We start from the raw sequence: 23,375 nt of genomic DNA on the forward strand, positions 1-23,375 counted from the left end.
GTGGGGAAATTGGAAACATCTCCATGAACAGGGTAGAGGCTATTGCAGGACACCCTGCGGCTGTGCTTACCAGCCTCTTCTTTTTCTTTGTTTCATTCTTCTCACTGAGCATTTAGTTTGGTTTAACTATTATTTCATTTGGTTTTATTGCTATTATTTATTGTTATTTAATTATAATATTTATATTATTTATTATTATATAATTATATTTTAACATTTTGTTGTTTTATTATTATATGCTATTACTTATTATTTTATTTTGGTTTTATTTACTATTATAAAATTATATATTATAATAATCTTATATACTTTAATAATCGTTATAATACATTTATATATATTATATACAGAATATATTATTATTATTATATATTTTAATAGTCATATATTATTATTATTTATTATTATATTATTGTATTCTTATTATTTGGTTGGTTTTTTTTTTTTTATTTAACAGTTATTTCTGTTACTGCATTGCTTTTCCTTCTCTCCCTTAGTTATTTTTCTGCTTTCTCTTCCTTTGCTTTAACATTTTATCTCTGCTTTTTCTGTCCTCCAAAATCCTTCCACTCCTATTTACGCTCAGAGTAATTGTCCCTGGGCCAAAACTCCAGGCTGGATACCTGGAAAGAAGAGAGGCAGAATTCTTCTCACAGGAAACAGAGTGTAGGGAAGCAGTTATAGAGGAGATAAATGAGCAAACACCAGGTGAGGTCAGTGCCAGCCAAGAAAGGGATGGAGGCCAAGGGTTGATGGGAGGAGGAAGGGCAAGGAAAGGTGACCAGCACAGGCTATCAGCAGCGATAACCCGGCACAAGCATGGGCTCTGGCTTCTCTCGGGAGCTCTCTGCTGTTGGTGAGGTGTGAGGAGCTGCTGTGGGTGGTGGCTGCCTCCCTCTGTGCCACACAGGGCTGTGCTCAGCTGGGTACTTCTGTCACGGAGGAGCCACCGACGCCACCCCGCGTAGGACAGCCGGCTTCCCTCTCAGCGGGCCCTGCCCTCTGGGGCACTACTGCCCACAGGGAACGCCTTTCCCAGTTCCTTGCCCACCTGGGACCCTCAACAATGCCACTGGTGAGTGTGACCTCCCCTACAGGTTTGTCCTGTGGGGACTTCAGTGGTGACCACAGTAGTGAGGGTGACCTCTCCTATGGGTTTGTCCTGTGGGAACTTCAATGGTGACCACACCAGTGAGTGTGACCTCCCTTACGGGTTTGTCCTGTGGGGACTTCAGTGGTGACCAGCTGCCCCTGAGGTCAGTGGCCACGTGTTACCAGTGATGGTGGCCACGTTACCAGTTCAAACAAGTGCTGCTGGTGCTGGGAGTGCACTGAGTGCTGTCCCAGCTGCCGTGTTTGTGTCCCCTCAGGAGGTGGCTCCCAGGACAGCTGCGTGCCCTGCTACCCCGGGGCTTTCTGTGCCAGCACGGGGCTGAGCTCTCCCACAGGACCTTGTTCTGAGGGCTTTTACTGCCCAGCAAACTTCAGCTCCATCAGCCCCACAGCGTTCCTGTGTCCCAAGGTACTGCTCAGGGCTGGTACAGGGACTTTGCAGCTCTGGGCAGGGGTTGTTGGAATCCGAAATGCAGGGAATTCTCAGAACTTTGGGCCTGGAAGCCAAAGCTTAGAATTAAACACAGGATTTGATCTGAAACCTTGGAAAAGGCTTCCAAACTGAGGTGCTAGAAGTGAGAATGTGGATTTATAGTTTAAAGCAGAGACATGTTAAGCGAAGTAAAAGTAAACAAGAAGTTTAGAATGCAGTACTGTAGGTTTGTGTATCATGACTGGTTAAGAAAACTTACACTGTAGCATGAGTCCATAAGATGAAATACTGAAGGACTGGGTCAAAAACATAAATATAATTGTTGGCAGTGTTTTATTGGTCAATAAATGCTTAAAAGGTCTTGTAACTGGGGTCTTGTGACCTTCAGAACTATGCAGTGAAGATGTGAACCAAACTCACCCTTCCTGCCTATGTAGAAGATAAGAAAAATAAATCACATAATCTAAAAACTCAAAGGTCCCGTTTTTAACTCATTCAAAACTCCTTCAAAAATCCCCATACTCTGCATATCCCACAGTGGCAAAGGGTCACCCACAGCTGACTGAAGCATTGGTCACATCCGCAGAGGTTTGGGTGATTCTGGGATTTATACTGCCCCTAACTTTGGCAGGTATTTACTGTTGTTAGATATTTAGTGCTGTTAGTTACTAATAGTAGATATCTCGAATAGAGACTCAACAAGGTAGAGGCCTTGTCAGGGGAATGATGCCTTAGGATTTTAGCTTTTCTATTTTCCATCTATTTGTAATCCTGCAGTTCTTTAGTGTAGAACTCTAAACTCCATATCCAGTGTGAGCTGCTGCTTCCCCATTTGGGGCAGACACAACAATTCCTCTCCAGGCCTGGCAATCAAGGACACCTCACTGCCTCAGGCCAGAGAGATGGAACAAAAGTGAGTGGGGGGAGCAAATTTGGGATAAATGACTTCATTAGCTGAAGCTGTAATTGGCAGATTCACCCCCAATATGCAAATAGACCAAACTTATAAAAGTGTGAAAACTTGTGACCAGTTGTCCATTTTTGGGTGTAGCCCCTGGGGGGGCTTTGTCTGCCCTAAATGTACCTGAAGGCCCTTCAATAAATAGAACTGCGTTTTATTATCTGCATTTAGCCTGGCCTCTGTTTTTAGGTAGCCCAGAAGGCATCACCCTCTCCATGAAATGCTCTCCCTTCTCTGTCCTGGCCAGGGTCATTTCTGTAGCTCAGGGACAGCCCTTCCGAAGCCATGCCCCGCCGGGCAGTACCAGCCAGCCACAGGCTCTGCCTCCTGCATCCCGTGCCAGAGAGGATTCTACTGCCAGGAGCTGGTGGCAGGGGACCCCAGGCGCTGCCCACCTCATTCCTACTGTCCCCCAGGTACTCTGGCACTTGCCAAGGGCTCAGGTGTCCTGTGTTTGCTTGTGACCCCAAAGATGTGCACTCCTGAGTGTCTCCCCCAGGCCAGGTAGTGAGGAGGTGGCAATGAGCCAGTGTGGCACAGTGGCCACCTGAAAGTCAGTCACTTGTTACAGCTTGAGATCCTTGTCACATCTCAGCACTCTTAATGAGGTTTATTTTTTGTGTCTGTGCTCTCCCTTTTAGGGACACGAGTTCCTCTTCCCTGTCCTGAGGGCACCTTCACTCCTGAAAACATGACTGGCCTCTGGAATGAGAAGGAATGCCTGCCTTGCCTCCCTGGCCACTACTGCAGGTTAGGATTCAGTTCACCCTGGCATTTTTTCCCTTCCTCTAGAGCAGTTTGACATCCTTGTTTCGTGTTGGGAAAGTTCTTCCTAGCTCCCCTCCTGCATTTCTCTCACTCAAAGAAAAGAAATAGAAGCTTAGCCACAGAGCTGGGTACAGAGGCATTGGATCTGGGAATTCTGGGAGGCAAAAACAGTCTGGCATTGTTGTGGTACAAAGAAGCACCTGAAAGAGGTGTGGGTGGCATTTATTCTCTCCATTTTATCTGCTTTCCAATGTATGAAATCATGGGAGTAATGCAGAAAGTCCAGCCCAGTGGAAAATCACCCACAATTCCATTTGTAGCAATGTGCCATGTTCATGGAATTTGAACTGGCTCACTTTAGTCGTCTGTTGGAACCCTAGCTATTGAGAATACTGAGAATTTTGTGCTAAGAAGCACTAAGCCTCAAGAGAACCCTACATTTAACCTGAAGCTTCCAAAATTGAATGACAGAACTAAGATTATGAGTGTATAGCTTGAAGGGAAGTGTGTAATATCACACAGTAGAAAACTTGGAATTTAAAGTTTTAGAATATAGCAATATATATAAAGCAAAATAGAAGTTTTAAAGCAGAAGCTAGTCCATTTACATGGTTTTTAAGTGGAAAAATGTGTCTATTTTCTCTCTCATATCAGAAGTTATTTTTCATTGCAAACCTTGCAGAGTTCCCCGTCAATACTCTGCTTTTGCACCAAATGAGCAGCAGCAGCTCAGAATACACAAATTATTGTTTTCCTCTCTGCTCCAGGCATGGAAAGCTGGAAGGGAAATGTGCTGCAGGATATTTCTGCCTGGCTGGGAGCTCTCAGGCTGCTCCCCAAGGCCTCCCCTTCTCCTGGCGCTTCCTGGCCGGGTGCCGCTGGGGCCAGGTGTGCGCAGGGCTGTGTCCTGCAGGTAGGTGTGGGTCTTGGTTTGAAAAGCCAGGTGTCTGCTCAGGAAGGCAGGATCCTCCCCTGAAATGGAAAATGTAAACCTCCTCCCTCTGAATTATTACAATTTTGAAATTAAGGGGCTCTCAGACAAAGATATGGGAGCAGGAATAACAGTTCTCTACTACGGAAATTAAAAATACAAATGCAATAGTACAAAAAAAAAAACAACAAAAAAAACCCAACATTGCCAGAGTCAGAGCAGGCCCTGGCAGCCTGTGGGTCAGGGGGGTGGCAGCAGTCCCATCCCATGGTGGCTCAGCCCTCCTGCAGTGCCAGCTGTGCTTCTGCTGGAACAGGATCCTGGACAAGGCTGGAGTTTTCCTCTGCAGCTCCAGGGCTGGTGTGGATGGGCCTGGGCTTCCTCTGGGAATGCAGTGGGGAAGAAAGCTGCTCCTCTGGGAATGCAGTGGGCAAAGGTTGCTGTGGTGCTCCCAAGGTCAGATTGTATCCAGGTAGGAATGCTTGGCTCCTCCCCCTGGGCAGAGCATCTCCCCATGGGATGATGGAATTTTCTCAGCCATGCAGGGACACTCACTGGCCATGAACAGGAGATAATTAATAATTAATGGCCCATGAACAGAAGAGATCTCCTTCTTGGAGAGGGAGGAGGATTGGTTGTGGGAGGGATAAAGAAAAAACTGCCCAATGAACAGCAGAGAACTGCCCCAGCTCTGACAGACAGGAACAGAATACACAGCCCCATTTCCAACCTAAGCCTGTGAGGATCTCAGTCATATCTCAGTTCAGAATATTGCTGCTAACCAAGTGGATTATTGTTGGAACCCTGCTTACTGAAAATTTGATACTTGCAGTGCTACTAAGCACTAACCCCCAAAAAACCACTACATTTAACCTAAAACCATAAAGAAAACTTCCAAAATTAAAGAATAAAATTTAAATTATGCGTGTATAGTTTAAATAAAACCACATACTATATCACATAATAAAATTATTAAATTATATTACATAATAAAATAATATCACATACAATAATAAATATAATAAAATCATTATAATTACAATAATAAAGTTATAATAATTATTATATTATAGTAATGAATGTTATGTAAAGATAATAATTATAAATAAATTAAACTAATAAATAATAATAAATAATAATAAATAATAATAAAGCTATAAAACTATGTGACATAATAAAAAACCTTAAAATTTAAAGTTTGAAAATATAATAATAGATATAAAACAAAAATTTTAAAAGAAAAACTAATCCTTCTTCACCTTCTTCTTCATAAGTTTAAGTAGTATTATATAATTGAATTTAAAAATCCACATTGCAAAAAAAAAGTAGTTAATTATTACGTTAAAAAATGAAAATAATTTAAGTATCATTTATTAAATAAACAATTTATCCTTAAAAAATCTTTTTAAGAGAAAAAATACAACTCCATTTCTAACTTGTTAGGGAGAAGTACTGTAGAACTCAGTTCAAGAAAATATGATGTAAATAAAAACTAATAAACCTCTAAATCCAAAAAAAACACCATCTCACAATTTAATCCCAACCTTGACAAAAAACAAAATCCACGGATTATATAATAGATTGCATAATATTTTGCATTATATCTAGTTAAAATTATCATTGCTCATCCATTTCCTTGGTTTTGCATTTTTTTGAACCAAAGTGTGCCAAACCAAAAAGGCCACCTGGAATTTGCTGCCAATCCAGAAGAGTTTGAGGGCTCCTGGCTTCCCAACAGCTGTAAAAATTCATTCCACAGCAGCAGCAGACGCTAGCTCTCTTGTTTTTGCCACTGGAGGATTTGCATGTTTTACTTTTCTCTCTTTTCCACCCATTTTTAGGTCACTACTGCCTGGAGGGCTCTGAGGTGCCTGCCCCGTGCCCTGCCAACACCCTGCGGGCTCTCCCAGGTGCTGGCAGCAGGGAGGATTGCCTGCCCTGCCCTCCGGGCCGATGGTGCCAAGCAGGTTTGGGTGTTGACAGCTGCTTTTTGGGACACTTTTGTGTATCCCTGATTTCCCAGCCCCATTTTCCTCCATGCTGATGCCTCAGGTTTAGCTTCTCTATTTTTCACATTATGTGCTGCTTTAGTGTGTGGGTCTGGGCTTCATATGAGGGGATGGTGAGCTCTCTACACAGAGCAGGGAGACAAAACAATTCCTGCTCCAGCTGAGGACCAAGGACAAATGATCCAAATCTCAGCCCCAAGAGCACAAACAACGTGGGCTGGAGAGAGGAAAACAAGCAGGATGGGACTGCATGGGCTAAAGCTGGAATGGGACAATGAACTCCAATGTGCCAATGGAGCAGAGCTGATCCCAGTGAGAGCCACCGGGAGCGCTCGTGCATTTTGGGACCATTTGGGTTCATCTTGGGTGCAGCCCTGGCTGGGCTCTGGTGCTGCCCAAGGTGGATCCATGGAGGAGATCCTTTGAATAAATCCCTGCTTTATTATTTAGCTCTGTCCAGCTCTCTTCTAGGCCAGCCTGCACAAGGCATCAATTCCAGTCCATTTCCCCCCATTTTTCCCAGTTTTCACTCATTCCAGACCCTTTTTATCCCATTTTTCCTCATCCCATCCCATTTCCCTCCATTCCAGCCCTATTTTCCCAAATTTTTCTCCATTCTGATTCATTTTCCCACATTTCCCCCACTCCCATCCCCTTCTTTTCTTATTTTTCCCAATCCCATTCAGTTTCCCCTATTCTAGCTCCATTTTCCCCATTCTAGCTCCATTTCCCCCCATTTTTCCTCCATCCCATCCCATCCCATCCCATCCCATCCTATCCCATCCCATCCCATCCCATCCCATCCCATCCTATCCCATCCCATCCCATCCCATCCCATCCCATCCCATCCCATCCCATCCCATCCCATCCCATCCCATCCCATTCCCCTTTTCTGCCATTTTTCTCAATCCCATTCAATTTCCCCCATTCCAGCTCCATTTTCCCCACATCCCCCCCCATCCCAGCCCCCTTTCCCCCCATTTTACCCAATCCCATCCTGTTTTCCACCATTCCTGTCCTATTTTCCTCCCATCCCAGAGCATGGCTTGGATGTCAGATGTGGAATTGTGAGAGAAAAGAGGCAGTGACCTGTTGATCCAGTGACACCCCTTGGTGCCACCTGGCAGAGAAGGGGCTGGGAGGACACAGAGCAGTGCTCCAGTGGCATTGGGGACGCTCTTTAAATCCTCTTTTTCTGTTTTTTTTAGGGGATTCTGAGGCTCACCTGTGCCCTGTGGGACACTACTGCTTCGGGAGCAATGGCAGTGCCCAGAGCAGTGTCCTGGCCCCTCAGGAGTGCCCTCCACAGACTTTCCGTGGGCACCCGGGAGCACGGAGCCTGGCGGAGTGCCAGCCCTGCCCGCCGGGGTACCACTGTCCCCTGCCAGGTGAGTGTCCCCTGGGTACCGCTGTCCCTGTCCGATGAGTGTGGAGCACCCTTTTCCCTCCTCCGGGTGACAAAATTCCCTCCTTTTTCCACCTCTGGGTGACAAAATTCCTTTCCTTTTCCCACCTCTAGGTAACAAAATTCCTCACAATGAGAAAGGCAAAGGGAGGGAGAATTCCTGCTCACAGCCACCTAAGAGCCTTTCTCCATATTTCCCCCTGACCACCCAGCCTCCTTTCCCTTTCCCTTTCCCTTTCCCTTTCCCTTTCCCTTTCCCTTTCCCTTTCCCTTTCCCTTTCCCTTTCCCTTTCCCTTTCCCTTTCCCTTTCCCTTTCCCTTTCCCTCTCCTCACTCCCTTCTCTTCCCCACAGGTCTGACCAGCTTTGAGGATTATCCCTGTCCCCCTGGGTACTGGTGCCCTGGCAAAGGGGACACCTTCCTGTGCCCAGCTGGCACTTCCAGGATCCAGCCTGGTGCCAAATCCTTGGAAGAGTGTGATCCCTGCTCGCCTGGATATTACTGCCCAGACCCAGCCCAGACAGGGCTCCCCAACACCCAAGGAATACCCTGCAAACCTGGCTACGAGTGCCCAGCAGGTGACACCACCTTTGTTCTCCTTATTTCCAGCCATTTCTGAGCCTAGATGATAGATCAGCAGGGATTTTGAGTGACTCTTATCCCATTCTCCCAGGCCATGATCCCTCCCAGCCCTCCCTGCTTTTGTTTAGCTGAGGTTGCCAAGGAAGTGGTCTGGGCTTGGAAAAGGAGATATTTTCATGCAGGGCTGGGCATTGAGGTGTCAGCATGCCATGCTAAATAGTAAACTGGTGTTATTATTGAACACGAAGTAAGCACACAAATGCCCGGCAAGTTCAAAGGCTAAAAAAGAGAGTGTTTTATTCAAGCATCCGATATTTATAGAATTCCAGAGGTAACTGTGGATTGGAGGATGGAATTACCACTTCTCCAGCCACACTGGTCAAACCGACAGTCTATCAGTTCTCTCTTCCTACAAAGAAGAATGTAAAACAATCATTATTTACAAGAACAGTGTGTGAGAACTCCAGTAGAGATATGTAAACAGATCAGAAGGCTGAAGAAGTTTTATGAGAACTTTAAGACTTTCAAAAGAACTATGAAATAAAACTTAACACTTTTAAAAATCAGGGTAACAAACTGTTCCAACACTTCTGTGCCCTTTTGGGAGCTGTAGAAAACACGGGGAGTTTATGGAAAAGCCTCTTTGCCTCCCAAACACAGATTCTCCTGTTCTGGGAATGTCACCCCAACGCTGTTCCCCCGTTTCTCCCCCAGGGTCAGTAAATCCCAAGCCCTGCAGGCCTGGCTCTTACTGTGGTGCTGTGACAGGAGAGCCTCCCCTGTGTCCTGCTGGCTACCACTGTCCTGAGGGATCATGGACTTACAGCAGCCCCAAGCAGCTGTGAGTACCTGGGGGTTGGGACAGCCAGCCTCCAGCTCCTGAAAACCCCAATATTGGGAATTGTGCCTGGGATCCAACCTAAACCACGGCCTTTGTGCATGCTGCAAAAGCAAAAGGATCTCTGTGGCTGCAGTCACGGATTTGGTGACTGAACAGGAAGGGGGATTTACAGTTTCTGCTCAGCTTGGAATCAGATGAGAACCACTTTTAGTTTTGTCCTGTGTTTTCACTGGTCACTGAATCCAGAAATTATTTTCAGAGGTTTTCTTCCCTCTCCCTGCCCTGTTTTGACTCCCAGGTGTGTGTTCCCATACTACTGCCCCCCGGGCAGTGCCCACCCAGTGCCCTGTGAAGGAGGGCACATGGCCCTCAGCCTGCCTGGCCTGAGGGGCTCAGCTGAGAGATTCTGCAGAGTTTGTGCTGCAGGGACCTTCCGAAGTGACCCCCTGATCTCAGAGCCCTGCCAGCCCTGCCCAGCTGGCTTCACCTGCCCACCAGGTAAATTCAGGGGAGTGGGGCAAGAAATAGCAGCTTAAATTGGGAGCAGAGAGTTTTGAGTTCTGTGTGGGCAAAGCTCTCAATCCTCTGCAGTTGTAAAAGCCTGGTGTGGGCTGTCACGTGGGTCTGCCACTGGATTTAGCCAGTGGAAGAGCTCAGGGAAAGAAAAACTGAGATTTATATTTAAATATGAATTAGACTGAAAAAAGCTGCACATGTGTGTATTTCTATAGACTCGTGTCTATATATAGAGAGATGTGTGTAGATGGATCACTGGGACAAGCAAGTGCTCTCTGCCTCTCTCCCAGCACTTGCTGGCGTCCCTAATGCCACCCCTTTCTCCAGGCAGCGACAGCTACCACCAGCAGCCTTGTCCCCGTGGCCACTACTGCCCTGCCCTGTCCCCTGCCCCGCTGCCCTGTCCCCCGGGCACCCACGGGAGCAGCCACTTTGCCAAGCACCCAGGGGACTGCCAGGCCTGTCCCGCTGGCACCTTCAACCACCTCCCTGCCCAGGCTGCCTGCTTCCCCTGTGGCAGCTCTTCTTCCTCTCAGCCAGGTGAGTTTTTGTGTGGGAGTGGAGTTTTCCCCTCTGGTGTTTCCTGATGTTCCACAAGCCCTGGGATCCTCCTGGAGCTGGGGGCATGCTGCCCATGCCTGGCTGCTCTTCCCCTGTCCCACCCAGGAGGAGGATTCCAATTCCAAAGCTGTCTTTTTCCCACTCTTACACTCGTACCCAAAGGGATTCAATTTCCTTAAAGGAAAGGAGAGCTGAGCAGCTCTACTATTTCTTGCTCTATCATTGCTTTGAAAGTGGTAGTGTTTCACCAAGATCACTTTAGCCAGGATTTGGGGGGATTGTATTAAATCTAGGGGTGCTTTTGAGCCCAAATTGGGCACTGAGGGCACGATAAAGTGGGATAAGGCTGCATGGAAACTGGAAAAGTGAGGTGTGCTTATTCCTCACTTAGTGTACGTGCAGCACTGCCCCAGCGTTTAAATCAGGTGGATTTGAGGCTGTTGGGGCACGAGAGAGGGGCTTGGCAGCCCTGCCTGGCTGGCTCCTCACCCCATCCAGGGCCTTCATCTACAAATCAATGGAGGGCTTGCCAAAACCCTGCTGCCAACGAGCAGCTGGGCCTTTCTGCATCTCTGGCTAAATGGGTGCTGCAGGAGATGCTCTCACACTGTGCTGGTGCAGGCTGGCCCCAGCTGGCTGTCCTGTGGCTCAGCTGTGCCCTGGAAGAGGGGCACAGACTCCAGCAGTGTCACTGAAATGAGCGGTGGGATTTGATAAAGAGTTCTGAGCACAGGAGCTGCTCCCTTGCAGCCAGCACGGTTGTTCCAGGCTGTATTCCCTCTCTAAATCCAAGCTCTTCTCCCAGGTGCCACCAGTTGTACCTGCCACGGACTGAACAGGGCTTTCCAGCAGTCAGATGGCTCCTGCATCTGCAAGGCAGGTTATGTTTATTATGATGAGAGAGGCAAGAAAGACTCTGACAGCAACAGCGATCAGGATTGCCGACCGCAGGTAAAATCGGGCTCCAAACCAAAATTGTTGTGTGATGTGCAGGAGAGGGGGAGTGTTCAGGCCTTAAGCTAAGCCAAACAAATCTTTGAGATGTTTTATTGGCCTTTTGTTGTAGGAGGTTTTCTTTTTCAGGATCTTGTGAGGTTAAATTTAAATTCACAAGGGATGGAAGTAAAGGATCCTTCCATGGCAGGCAGAGGGAGCAGCACAGTGTCTCACAAGGATGACAGATGCAGGAATTTAAACTCCTTTAATATGAAGTTCTTCTTTAGAACTGCCATGGGAGGGGAGACTCTAAAACCAATTCTTGTTTGTATATTGCATGATGCCACTTTTTTCCTCTTTTTGAATGAACTTCTGTAGTCCAAAACCCCCTCCTGGCCTGTGTTCCACAGCAATACAGAGTGTTTAAAATTATACCCTGGTTCTTTCAAATATTTTCTTACAGCTGAAGAAAATTGGAACCTCATGAGGGGTTGGGAGGTGAAATTGTCATGTGCTGTTGGAATCTGAAATGCAGGGAATTCTCAGAACTTTGGGCCTGGAAGCCAAAGCTTAGAATTAAACACAGGATTTGATCTGAGACCTTGGAAAAGGCTTCCAAACTGAGGTGCTAGAAGTGAGAATGTGGATTTATAGTTTAAAGCAGAGACACGTGAAGTTAAGAAGAAGAAAGCTGAGAGTTTCAGAGTTTAAGATATAGAAGAAATAAAAGTAGCTACAGAGGTAAACGAGGAGGTTAGAATGCAGTACTGTAGGTTTGTGTGCCATAACATGATTGGCTAAGAAAGCTTGCACTGCAGCATGAGTCCATAAGACAAAATATTTAAGGATTGGGTCAAAAACATAAATATCCTTGTCGGCAATATTTTATTGGTCAATCAATCCTTAAAAGGTCTTGTAACTGGGGTCTTGTGACCTTCTGAACCATGCAGTGAAGATGTGAGCTGAACTCACCCTTCCTTGTGTAGAAGATAAGAAAAATAAATCACGTCATCTAAAAACTCAGAGGTCCCAGCTCTAACTCATTCAAAACTCCTTCAAAAATCCCCATCGTGTTCTTCCTCAATGCTTTCCTTGTTGGATTGCCTTTCTGTGGAACATCAGATTGCCTTTCTGTGGAATGTTGGATTGCCTTTATGAGGAACATCAGATTGCTTTTATGTAGAATGCTGGATTGCCTTTATGTGGAACATCAGATTGTCTTCATGGGGAATGTTGGATTGTCTTTATGTGGAATGTTGGATTGCCTTTATGAGGAATGCTGGATTGCCTTTATGTGGAATGTTGGATTGCCTTTATGTGGAACGTCTGAAGCTCAGCAGTGGGGGTGGAGGAGAACTTTAGGGATGCTGCAGCTGAGCTGAAGCCTGGAAGCTGAAGCCGAAGCTCTGGAGCCTGTCTGGGTGGGTTTTCCTGCAGGTGGATGAGCTGTGTGCCCCTGGCGAGGTCCGGCTGGCATCCACGCGCCGCTGTGCCACCCCTGAGCGCCACGACTGTGCTCCTGCCTGCGGGCCAGCGGGAGGGGAGCTCCACGCACAGCTGGGCATGTGAGTCACACAGTCAGCACAGAACCACCAGGCTGCAAGGGACCTTCAAGATCATCGAGTCCAACCCAGCACTGTGTCTTGGTTTAGGGCAAATTTGGGAGAAAACTTTTAAAGGTTTTTTTTTTCTAGAAAGCAAATGCAAGAAAAAGAAAAGCCACGGTCTAGGGAATTTCTCTGCTTGAGCTAGCTAAAATCTAACTAAAAGCAAAAGAGAGCTCTGTCCTGCTGTCTGTCCATCTGCAGACAACACAGTCCAGAAGCAGGAATGTGGAGGAGTGAGTGTAGTTTCTGAAAACAAACTGCGCACTTCTTCTTCCCCCCCTTCTCTCTCAGAACCAGTCTTAGAGGTGAAAAACTTATTTCTGGGCTAAGCAGACAAATGGGGATACGAGCATCATAAAGTCACCCCAGGATACCTCAACACCTCAACTAAACCCCAGGACCCAGTGCCACATCCAGGCTTGTTTTAAACACACCCAGGGATGGTGACTCCACCACCTCCCCGGGCAGCCATTCCAGAACTTTATCACTCTTTCTGTAAAAAACCTTTTCCTGATTTCCAACCTGTATTTCCCTTGGCTTAAGGCTGTGTCCTCTGGTTCTGTCAGTGCTGCCTGGAGAAAGAGCCCAACCCCAGCTGACCACAGCCACCTTTCAGGGAGTTTAGAGAGTGACGAGGTCACCCCTGAGTCTCCTTTTCTTCAGGCTAAATCTGGTGTGTCAAAATCATACTCTGATTGTTTCAACCATTTTCCTGGAGCTGAGCTTTGGGGAGGGGTGTGGTGCTCTGTCACAGGACTGAAGGTGGTCTCTGCTAACCAAGCACTGATCGTGGGGTGTCACATTTTGGCCCTGAAGGGCAGGCACGGTGCTGATGAGATGGACAGCGAGTATGATCCATCCTTTTTCCCATGGATACAGAGTAGAATCATCCACCCTGTGGGCTGTGGGAGACTGGGGCTCTGTTGTAGCAGTTTGCTGAGGTATTGGGACTGACCAAGGGTTTGTCCCTTTTTCAGATGTCACTGCAAGCAGTACATCTCTGCTGAGGAGCTCTGTGACCAGCTGTGCCTGCTGAGAGCCCCACGGATCTCCCTGGTCTTTGGCACCCACAGAGAGCTGCTGCTGAGGATGAGTGAGGGCCAAGTGAGGGTAGGTGTGGAGGGAGAGATAGCTGTCTAAATGTGCAGGTCTGGGAGAGCCCAGAAATCACAGTGGGGTGAAGGAACTCCTCCAGGGGAGGTTAAGGGTTGCTGCATTACAGAGAAACAACAATTCCTGAATTAGAGGGGGAAAACTCCTAGAGCAGCCTTTTACAACTGCACTGAAGGTTGACCACAAACCAGGGTTGATTGAATCAGAGTTCCCTCTGCTTCCCACAGGAGGTGTCAAATGTTCTGGGCCCTGATGAACACGTGCAGAGCAGCCAGAGGGTGCATTTTGTTCTGTTCAGTCCCCAGGGAGTGCTGGGTTTCATTGTCTCCAGCACAGAAGTTCTGGATGCATTTCTCAAGGGTAAGGCTTGAGAGGGAACCCAAAATCTAGCCACACCAAGCCATCCATTACCTCCCATGCCGGCACAACCACTGGACAGCAAGTTGGCACAGAGGGAATTCATTATTAGATGCTCCAAACCATTTAGAATGCAGGGAAGTTCTTGCTCTGCCTGGGAGTAAACAGTGGGGAATTCACTGTCTGCATGGGTAACTCCCTGGGAAGGGGTCAGATAGAGATTGCAGGATTTGGGATTTCCAAGGAACTGGAAGGAAACTCCGTTTGGAGGCAAATCTGTTGGCAGGTGCATGGATTTGGCTTTGTGAGCTGTAATTGCCCACAGATACAAAAGAAATAATACAAAATAAATAATACAAAATAAATAATTTTTCCTTGCTGAGGGTCGGGTGTTGTCACATGCTGCTCGCTTTGCAGGGCTCATTCTGGTTTCTTCTCTTGCCTGTGGCAGGAGATTTTTCCTCAGATCAGCTGCTGCAGAAAGGGCACAGAGCCCAGAGGAGCTCCCGCAGAGACAGCCAGGCCTTGCCCCTCATCCCTAACCCAGTGGTGTGCCTGGAAGCAGGGGACACAATCCTTTTCCAGCTCAGCATCAATTCCCAGGGTGAGTGTGGCTGGGGCTGAGCACATTTGTGTGTCCAGACCTGTTCAGAGCAGTGTCTCCGTGCTGGGCACCCTGCATGGATGCATCCCTTCACCTCCTGGCTCCCAGAACTGCAGCCTGGACTCTGCCAGGGGCTTACCTGCAAGTTTTCACTTTTTGATTGGATTTCTGTAGAGTGAGATAAAATTGCTCCTGTGTTAGACAGCGTAAATCTCTGTGGGGCAGTAGTTAAACTCCCTTAAATGAGCTGACACTGCATGGCCCTATAAAAGCAGTCCCACAGCTCTTTGCCAGCCCTGTGCCAGCTTTCCCAGTGGAGGTGGCTCAGAGCTGCTGACCCTGTGCTGCCCCATCCCAGAGCGTGCCTCCAGCCATTACCCCGTGTACCAGAAGCAGCATCTCTACAACAACAACCCAGGCTGGGATTTCGGACCCTTCCGAAGGCTGGACCACCTGATCCTGGAGACTCAGCTCAACATCTCCTGGTAATACCTGCTGTGGGCAGCAGTGCTGTGGGCAGGACCTGAGAGTGAGTTTTTGACAGAATCAGCAGGTCCTTGGTGGTGAAAATGCCAGATTTTTCTGTGTTCAAGTCCCTGTGTTCAACCATCCTCACAGATGGAGCCTGAAGGAAGCTTGGATCATCTGGCACCTTCCTCACTTCTCTCTTCCAGGTTTGCCCATGTTTTCCTGGAGCCTGGGACATTTGTTTTCATGGACAGCTCCGTTCAGGAGCGCTTCCTGATTGTGACAGTGAACAAAGCCAACGTGAGCTGTGACCCTGGGAACGGGTCCTTCCAGCCCTCTTCCCTGTTCCAGCTGGCCAGACATGGCATCTTGAAGCAGCAGGATCTGAACTTGGCTCCCAACTGGGCTGCTATCACAGGTACGGCCAAAGCTCTGAGATATTATAAATGCAGGTGAACCCGTTAGGAGGAAATGCTGATGTCTGACTCCAGCTCAGAAGGCTGAATGATTTCTTTGTTATAACTATGCTATAATATATTAATATACTATTTAAAGGAGATATTAAAACTCCATACCTACTTGTTCTAACTCCCATATCTAACTCACTCACCACTCGTGACCCTCTCTGAGAGTGCAGCCACAGGTGGGTTGGATTGGCCACCAGGCCCAAGCAATCCTCACCAGAATCCAACCAAGCAATCATCGCATGTAAACAATTCTCCAAACACATTCCACATGGGAAAAACAAGGAGCAGAAATACAAATTGTTTTCTCTTTCTTCTCTCTGTGCTCCTCTATGAAAAATCCTGAGAGAGAGAAGAATGTGCCTGCCACACTGAGATACCCACCTTCAACCTCCATTCTTACCCATGATCTTTCTTGTCCTCTTTAAGGGTGTTTAAAACAAGCATTTTCTTTGGAAATGCCACCAAAGCACTGCTTTGTCAGCTTTAATTCCTTGCTGCTGTGGAGCTTCCCAAATTCCACTGCTGTCTGGCCAAGGACCTGCCTGTGCAGGAGCTGAGGTGGTGAGAGAGGGAAGGAGCAGTCGTGCTTCTCCCCATGCCCTGTTTGAAAAGTTCAGGTAACCCAGGGCTTTGTTCTCCTTGGCTGGAAAGCAGAAAATGACAGTGTATTTCCATGACAAAACAAGCTGAAATTACATCCACCATCCCCAAGTTGACTAAAAGCTACACACAAGGTCAGGTAAGGTCTCTGCTCCAAGGCAGATGTGGGTGTGAGAGCTGTGCACACACCAGTCCTTCAGTGGGAGGCCAGGATACAACAGAAATGAAAGTGTGGTGTGCAAGCATGATCCCGACTCTATAAAAAATATATAATGTATTTATATTTATGTATATTTCTATATTTCTATTTATATATTTATATGTATATTTATAATAAATTTGTATATAACATATCATATAATTATACATTATATATGTATAATATATATTGCTTATATATGACATAATAGTATATATTACTTTATATCTATTTTATATATTTATATATTTTTAAACTACAAAATAGATAATAGTATTATATAATATTATATATATTTATCTAACAAATTTATAAACTGCATCCTTCAGTCCTGAAAACACTTTGCTCCTCATCCACCTGCCCCAGTTCCTCCCAGAAGTGAAGTGAGCAGGAAAGGTGCTGAACGGTTCTTTTGTGTTTCTCACTTCTCTCCCTCCCTCCTGTCTTCCCCAGCGATCCTCTTCATCCTGGGCTTCCTCGTGCTGCTGCTGACCACCCTGGCCATCGTGTTCCAGCCTGCTGGCCCCAAAATTAGCCCCCTGAAGAGCTGGAAGCCACGATGGAGGAGCCTGGGGGAGCCACACATCCCACCAGAGTACATCCTCCTTAAGGACAGGTAAACACCAGCCTCTGCAGACTCCCACAAAAAATCTACCCAAGAAATCCATCCTTGAGCTGGGGTCTGATCTTCCTGAGAAAAATGAGGTGCTCTTCACCCTGTTTGCCATTCTCTCCAGCCTCAAGTTCTACCAGATGCTTGGTGCTCGTGGATCTGGAGAAGATGCTGGCTCTGGAGAGAAAGGAGCAGTACCCAGTGCAGGTGAAGAGCTGGGCCAGGCCCAGGTGTTCTCCCATTGGCTTTTTTTCCACACTTCCTCCCCATTTTCTTCTCTCAGGTGCAATATTTTCACACCTGCTCACCCAGAATTTCCTGCACTCTCAGGAGGCCACACAGGCACTTTGCTGTGTGCATTTCGACAGGCACACACGCTTCCAGGGAATTTAACCCCCTGTCATTGGGATGGGTTGGAGATTTTTCCTTGAGGAGTTGAGAGACTGAATTTCCAGCCTTGACAAGCCCTTTAAAACAGCAGCGAGTTCAGGTGGCTGGTGAAGAAAATAAAGATTTACAAGTGTTTTCCTTGGCTTCGTCTGCTGGTTATTCTGTTCCCTGAAGGCACGGGACTGCTTGTTTGCTTTCTGGGAATGAACTCGGCTCGGGAATTTCGGGATGCTCACAGGGACAGAGCCCGAGCCCAGCAGATGGCAGCAGGTGGTGATGCTGGGAACAGCTCAGGAACAGCTCTGGCAGATTTCTGGACAATTTAGGAGCTGATAGTAACGCTCTGTCATCCTCCCCCTCACTAGGGAACGAGACCTTCTCTCACATCTCCTGCCTCATCCGTTTTCCTTCCTCACAGAACACAAAATTCCTCTGGCCAGGCAGTGTCCTGTGTGGGAAATAACCTCGTGTCCAGTGTTTGAGTGTGAGCCTTCCCTCGTGTTTCAGAAAACAGCTTCACACCCAGGCTCCTGGAGGATTTCAGTGTCCGTACCCTCTATGACAAGCTGGAGGATCAGAATTTGCACTTGGCCTCTCAGCTGGCAAAGCACAGGATGGACATGCTGGTGTTCCACAACGGGATCAGCCAGAGGATCCAGAGCCTCGTGGTCAGTGGGGAGAGGCATTTGAGGGAAGGGAGCCTTGGAACCATGAAAATCTTAAGATAAATGGTTGCCCTGAAGGGAATGTTCATCAAAGGATGGGTATTACTCCTTTCAGTAGTTTATTTTGGCATAAATTTTAATATGGTTTTATTGATGCCTCAGGTTTAGCTTTTCTATTTTCAGATTCTATGCTGCTTTAGTGTGTGGGTCTGGGATTCATATCAGGGGATGGTGAGCTCTCTGCACAGAGCAGGGAGACGTAAAACAATTCCTGCTCCAGCTGGGCACCAAGGACAAATGATCCAAATCTCAGGCCCAGGAACACAAACAACGTGGGCTGGAGAGAGGAAAACAAGCAGGATGGGACTGCATGGGCTAAAGCTGGAATGGGACAATGAACTGCAATGTGCCAATGGAGCAGAGCTGATCACAGTGAGAGCCCCCGGGAGCGCTCGTGCATTTTGGGACCATTTTGGTTCATCTTGGGTGCAGCCCTGGCTGGGCTCTGGTGCTGCCCAAGGTGGATCCATGGAGGAGATCCTTTGAATAAATCCCTGCTTTATTCTTTAGCTCTGCCCAGCTCTGCTCTAGGCCAGCCTGCACAAGGCATCATTATATGAGGGGCTGAATGTGGATTCTTGGGTTTGCAAAATATAACACTGCTGCTTTCTGTGAACAGGACACGGTGCAAGCTCTGGACTGGGAAGCCCTGAAAACCTTTTCCAGGCAGGGGATTTGTGGGCAGGAAGCTGCAGAGCAGAGCTGGGCAGCAGTGGGTGCTGAGCTGAGGGATGGACACTGGAACAACAACTTCCAGCCAGGTGAGAGGAGCAGGGTGCAGAGCCAGGGACGAGTGCAGCATGAGGGCAGCAGCAGCATGGAAGAGGCTAAAAAAAGACCTGACTCATCCACATGAGAGAGCCCAAAAATTGTTCTGTAAGAGCTGACAGCCTGTCTGCACCTGAGCTCAGTAAGAGCAGAGGTCTGGCAGCTCTGGGAGGGGTGTGATGCCTCAGGTTTTGGCTTTTATGCTTTTCAGATTCTGTGCTGCTTTAGTGTGTGGGTCTGGGCTTCATATGAGGGGATGGTGAGCTCTCTGCACAGAGAAGGGAGGCAAAACAATTCCTGCTCCAGCTGGGCACCAAGGACAAATGATCCAAATCTTAGGCCCAAGAGCACAATGGAGCAGAGCTGATCCCAGTGAGAGCCCCCGGGAGCGCTCGTGCATTTTGGGACCATTTTGGTTCATCTTGGGTGCAGCCCTGGCTGGGCTCTGGTGCTGCCCAAGGTGGATCCATGGAGGAGATCCTTTGAATAAATCCCTGCTTTATTCTTTAGCTCTGTCCAGCTCTCTTCTAGGCCAGCCTTCACAAGGCATTAGGTGAGCACAGAGTTATTTGGAAATGTTGTATGTAATAAGGCATCCTGAGAAATTTCCAAAGAAAGGCTCCTGCTTTTGGTGCTGTTCTGGATTTAATCATGGTTTTCCAAGTGGTTCTGGGAAATCCCATTGAAATTTCCTGTTGGGTGCCTCAGGTCCCCCATGGCAAGAGGTGACAGACTTAATGACAGCTCTGGAAGCGCTGCTTGGGAACACTCCTGAGAGGAGCAAAGCTGCAAATCCAGAGGTGGAGCTCAAGATCCAAGCACAGGCTGCAGTGGGAGCTGTGCCCTCCCTGCACAGCCTGGCCAGTGAAAAGAAATCAGAAGGGCAGGTGAGCTGCAGGTGTCTGGTTTTGGGCCATGTCTCACCTTTCTGGGGGTTTTTCCATTTCTTTAACTTCTGAGCCCTTTTTATCCCACAGGATCCTGAGCTGCCTCAGCTCTGGGAGCTGTTCAGCAGGAAAGATGCTTTTTCCCGCCTGCCTGGGCATGAAGAGCATGGTAAGGGCAGTGCCCCGGCTGTGAGGTGCTTTCAGGAGCAAATGCAGAATTACTTTTCCCCATTTATTCTATTTTTTACTTTTTTTTTTTTTTTTTTTTTTTTTTTTTTCTGAGGTGCCAGCTCAGGGCTGCCACTTCTGCCTCCTTTATCCCCTGTAGAGAGAGGTCAAGGAGTTTCCATCCCTTTGCATCCTTCTCTGTAGGAGAGAAGTCAAGGAATTTCCATCCCTACAGACCCTTCACACCTTTATATTTAGTGGCCACCTGTAGGGAAGAGTCAGGATGTCATTATAATAATTAAATGCTAATTTGGGGAGGCCAGGCAGATTGTACACCATCATTCTGTGATCCTCACAGCATTCCCTCTGCCCAGGACAACATTTCCTTCTTGCAGCTGTGAGGAGCCTCTTCCTTTAGGCTTAAAAATGCCCAAATTTGTTCCAGGTTTAGATCTCCAGCTGGCTTATCTGACTGAGCTGGAGGTAGAGGGTCTGGTGGCAGCTTCCCCCCTTGCCAAGACCCTGTTTGAGATCAAGGAAGCTTTGGTGAATCTGCAGCAACCCTCAGCCTATGGCAATTCAGGTAATTCAGCTGGTTTTATTAATGTGTGCTGGTTTAGAGCAGTAAATAAGCAGGAGTTAAAATAAGCAGGATTTCTTCTGAGCTGAACATTTTCCTCCAGCAGCTGCTGAATTTTTTAGGCCGTGACGCTCAGAGTTTGAAATTAATAACGGTGTGGCGTTGGTGTAATTATGGGAGGATCATTTGCATCATTTTGAAATTCAGATGCAGCGGGTTTGCAAAGGCCTGAAGCTGCCTGGATCCTGCAGGTCCTGCCCTGGGCTATTCCCCTTGGCTTTGGCTGTAGTGGTGGCTCTGGGTGTCCACTGAATTTCTCTGCCGGATCGGTCCGTGTCTCACAAACGGGATGGGACCCTGACTGGCTACAGACTTAGGATTTATTATCTGTCTGTATCATAAAAAAAGCAAGAGACACAGAGAAATAACAACATCCATGCAAATCCAGATCAGAGACAAGATGGCAGCCTGTGCAAAGCCTTTTTCTACATATTCTATGAACCAAAAGTGTAAAAGAAAAGGTGTAAAGTCATTATACTCCAACCAATAAGAAATGGACCCACGTGGGTTTAACATTAACAAAAGGACTTCTATGAACCTCAAACAATACACAATAATTCATTATTCAAGATGGAAACTTTTTCTGTCTTTGCAAAGCATATATCTAGGACTTTTTACATCTTGAGCTATCAGTAAGTTCTTGTTCTTTCTTGTTCCTTATGATAAATATCAATGTATTCACTTGGTTCTTAACTTCCTAGCTTCCCATGAGAAGGTTTTGAAATTTCCCTACTTGTCTCAGCTTTATGTCTACTTTCTGAGGCCTTTTTGCTCTTTCTAAAGTCTTTTACCTTTTTATATTCCTACAAATATCCACTGTATTTTTATTCTGAACTTCTCAATCAGACAGCAAACATCAAGCCAGCCTGGGGAGCTCAGGCCTCTTCTGACTGCTGGATTCCTGGGATGAAGCCTGCAGCTGGAGTAAAGAGGAGCTGCACTCTCAGAGCATTGAAGGGACAGAAGCAAGATTATTTCATGTTCTGCCCAGTAAAACAGCCACCAACTCCTTTCCTGGAGGAGCTGAGCTTATCCTGGGCAGTGGATGAGGTTGCACTGGGGAGGGAGAGGGTGTTTGGGACAGAGCAGCTTTACCTGAAGTGTCAGAACAGACACAGATTTAATTAAGGATGTATTTGGTCAAATATGTGATGAGGAATCCACATTCTTTTTGCTTAACCTTGAAATATTTTCACATTTGCTGTGGATTTTCAATAATTTGTAGACTGGAGAAGGAGGCTGAAGTCCTTGGTGTTGCTGACTTTGTGGTTTTTGTTGTTAAATTCAATAAAGCAATAAACAGAAGACCACATGTGGCATCAGAACCTCATTTTACCAACATGTTCTGTGCAGCCTTTCTGATCTCTGATGTGAAGGATATTTGTGAGTTTTTCAAGCATTTTAACATCCTTTAAAGCCTTGCTCAGCACCCCTACATGGCCTGTGTGTGTTTTAAATACACTCAGTAAGTTCTGCTGGCAGAAACCTCAAAGGTCTCTACAAATGTGATTTTTCTGAGCCAAGATATACTGAAACTATTCCTGCAGGGATAGCTGCTGCTGCCCAGTGCTCTGTGAGCCTGATTTTAATGTTTTAATATCCCTCCTGCCATTCTGCTTCTCTTGCCCTGCCTGTGTAAGAGCAGGGCTGTGAGGAGAGAATTGTTCCGTGGCCCAGGAGCAGAATCCCCTGCTCCTCATCCCTGATCTCCAGGTGAAGGGCAACAACACCAGATTTGAGCCAGCACAGTCCCTTGGCAACCCCCAGGGAGGCTGCAGCCAGCAGCAAAGCCAGTTCTCCTCTCAGTGCAGTATTTACAGGTCTGTTTGTGTGTCAGGGGCTGGGTGAGCCCACTCCTTGCTGGTTCCTCTGCACAAAGCTGAGTTTGCTCCTTTCATAACCTCAGAGGGGGTCACAGAGTGAGATTTGGGTGCCCAGGAGCCGGGACAGGAGCTCTCAGCTTTGCTTCCACTGCTGGATCCGGAGGAGCTCCAGGATTTTGCCACTCCTGTTGGTGGTTCCACATTTTCCAAGCTTGCTCCCAAAAAACAAAAGGTTTGTTCAACTTCCTTTGCAGTTTCACTCTGGGAGAATTTTAGGGCTTCCTGGCAGCTCAAAGGGATTTTTTGGGAATGGGAACAGGCAGGAAAACACTGCAAAATCCCTGCAGGTCACTGTGGTTGCCTGAGGGGGAATGTGGCAGTGAAAAAAAGCCCATCCTTGCTTTGTTTGTCAGGTTTTCAGCAGATATGTTCATAACAGTCCTCCATGGAGGTAAGAATCTCTCTGATACGCAAGGGAAACCTGGTCCCCAAGAGGTGACAAAGTTATCTCTGTGCCTTGTGGCTCCAGATCTTATTTGTAAAAGGCAGGGTGGAAGGCAGCTGTAAATAAAATATGTCAAAATTTTTATTGCAGCAATATTTCAATAAGTAAATTGGTTTGGTTTAAACCAAACCAATGATACCCATGTGGAATTTTGCTCTAAGATTTTTTTTTCTCCCATTCTTGTTTTATTAATTTCACTTGTAAGTAAAAAAAAAAAAAAAAAAAAAAATCAAAGTTTCAAAATGTTTTGGGTCTTTCCCACCCCCACCCACAAACCCAAAGGAGATCAATGCAAAGACCAGAGTTTCTCTTAACAGTTCCTTGGAAAGATCTAATAAAACGAGGAGTGGTGCAACCACAGGGTTTATTGCACTTGTGAAGTATT

At 47.0% G+C, this 23,375-nt stretch overlaps 1 protein-coding gene across 1 annotated transcript; it reads left to right on the plus strand.

Moving 5' to 3' along the window:
• Positions 1-1,089: 1,089 nt before the first annotated feature.
• On the plus strand, positions 1,090-21,972 carry LOC137461984 (uncharacterized). Its single transcript, XM_068171892.1, has 26 exons — positions 1,090-1,191; positions 1,371-1,522; positions 2,755-2,923; positions 3,149-3,257; positions 4,043-4,188; positions 6,048-6,173; positions 7,424-7,603; positions 7,974-8,198; positions 8,917-9,043; positions 9,342-9,541; positions 9,887-10,099; positions 10,926-11,071; positions 12,494-12,621; positions 13,641-13,773; positions 14,004-14,136; positions 14,585-14,737; positions 15,096-15,222; positions 15,412-15,623; positions 16,925-17,087; positions 17,209-17,291; positions 17,982-18,142; positions 18,819-18,960; positions 19,676-19,854; positions 19,945-20,043; positions 20,506-20,605; positions 21,509-21,972. The coding sequence occupies exons 1-26, from the start codon at positions 1,152-1,154 to the stop codon at positions 21,550-21,552; spliced, it is 3,690 nt and encodes a 1,229-aa protein (XP_068027993.1). The 5' UTR covers positions 1,090-1,151; the 3' UTR covers positions 21,553-21,972.
• The last annotated feature ends 1,403 nt before the right edge of the window (positions 21,973-23,375 follow it).

Source organism: Anomalospiza imberbis, chromosome 24, assembly GCF_031753505.1.
Source record: "Anomalospiza imberbis isolate Cuckoo-Finch-1a 21T00152 chromosome 24, ASM3175350v1, whole genome shotgun sequence".
Taxonomy (NCBI): Eukaryota; Metazoa; Chordata; class Aves; order Passeriformes; family Viduidae; genus Anomalospiza; species Anomalospiza imberbis.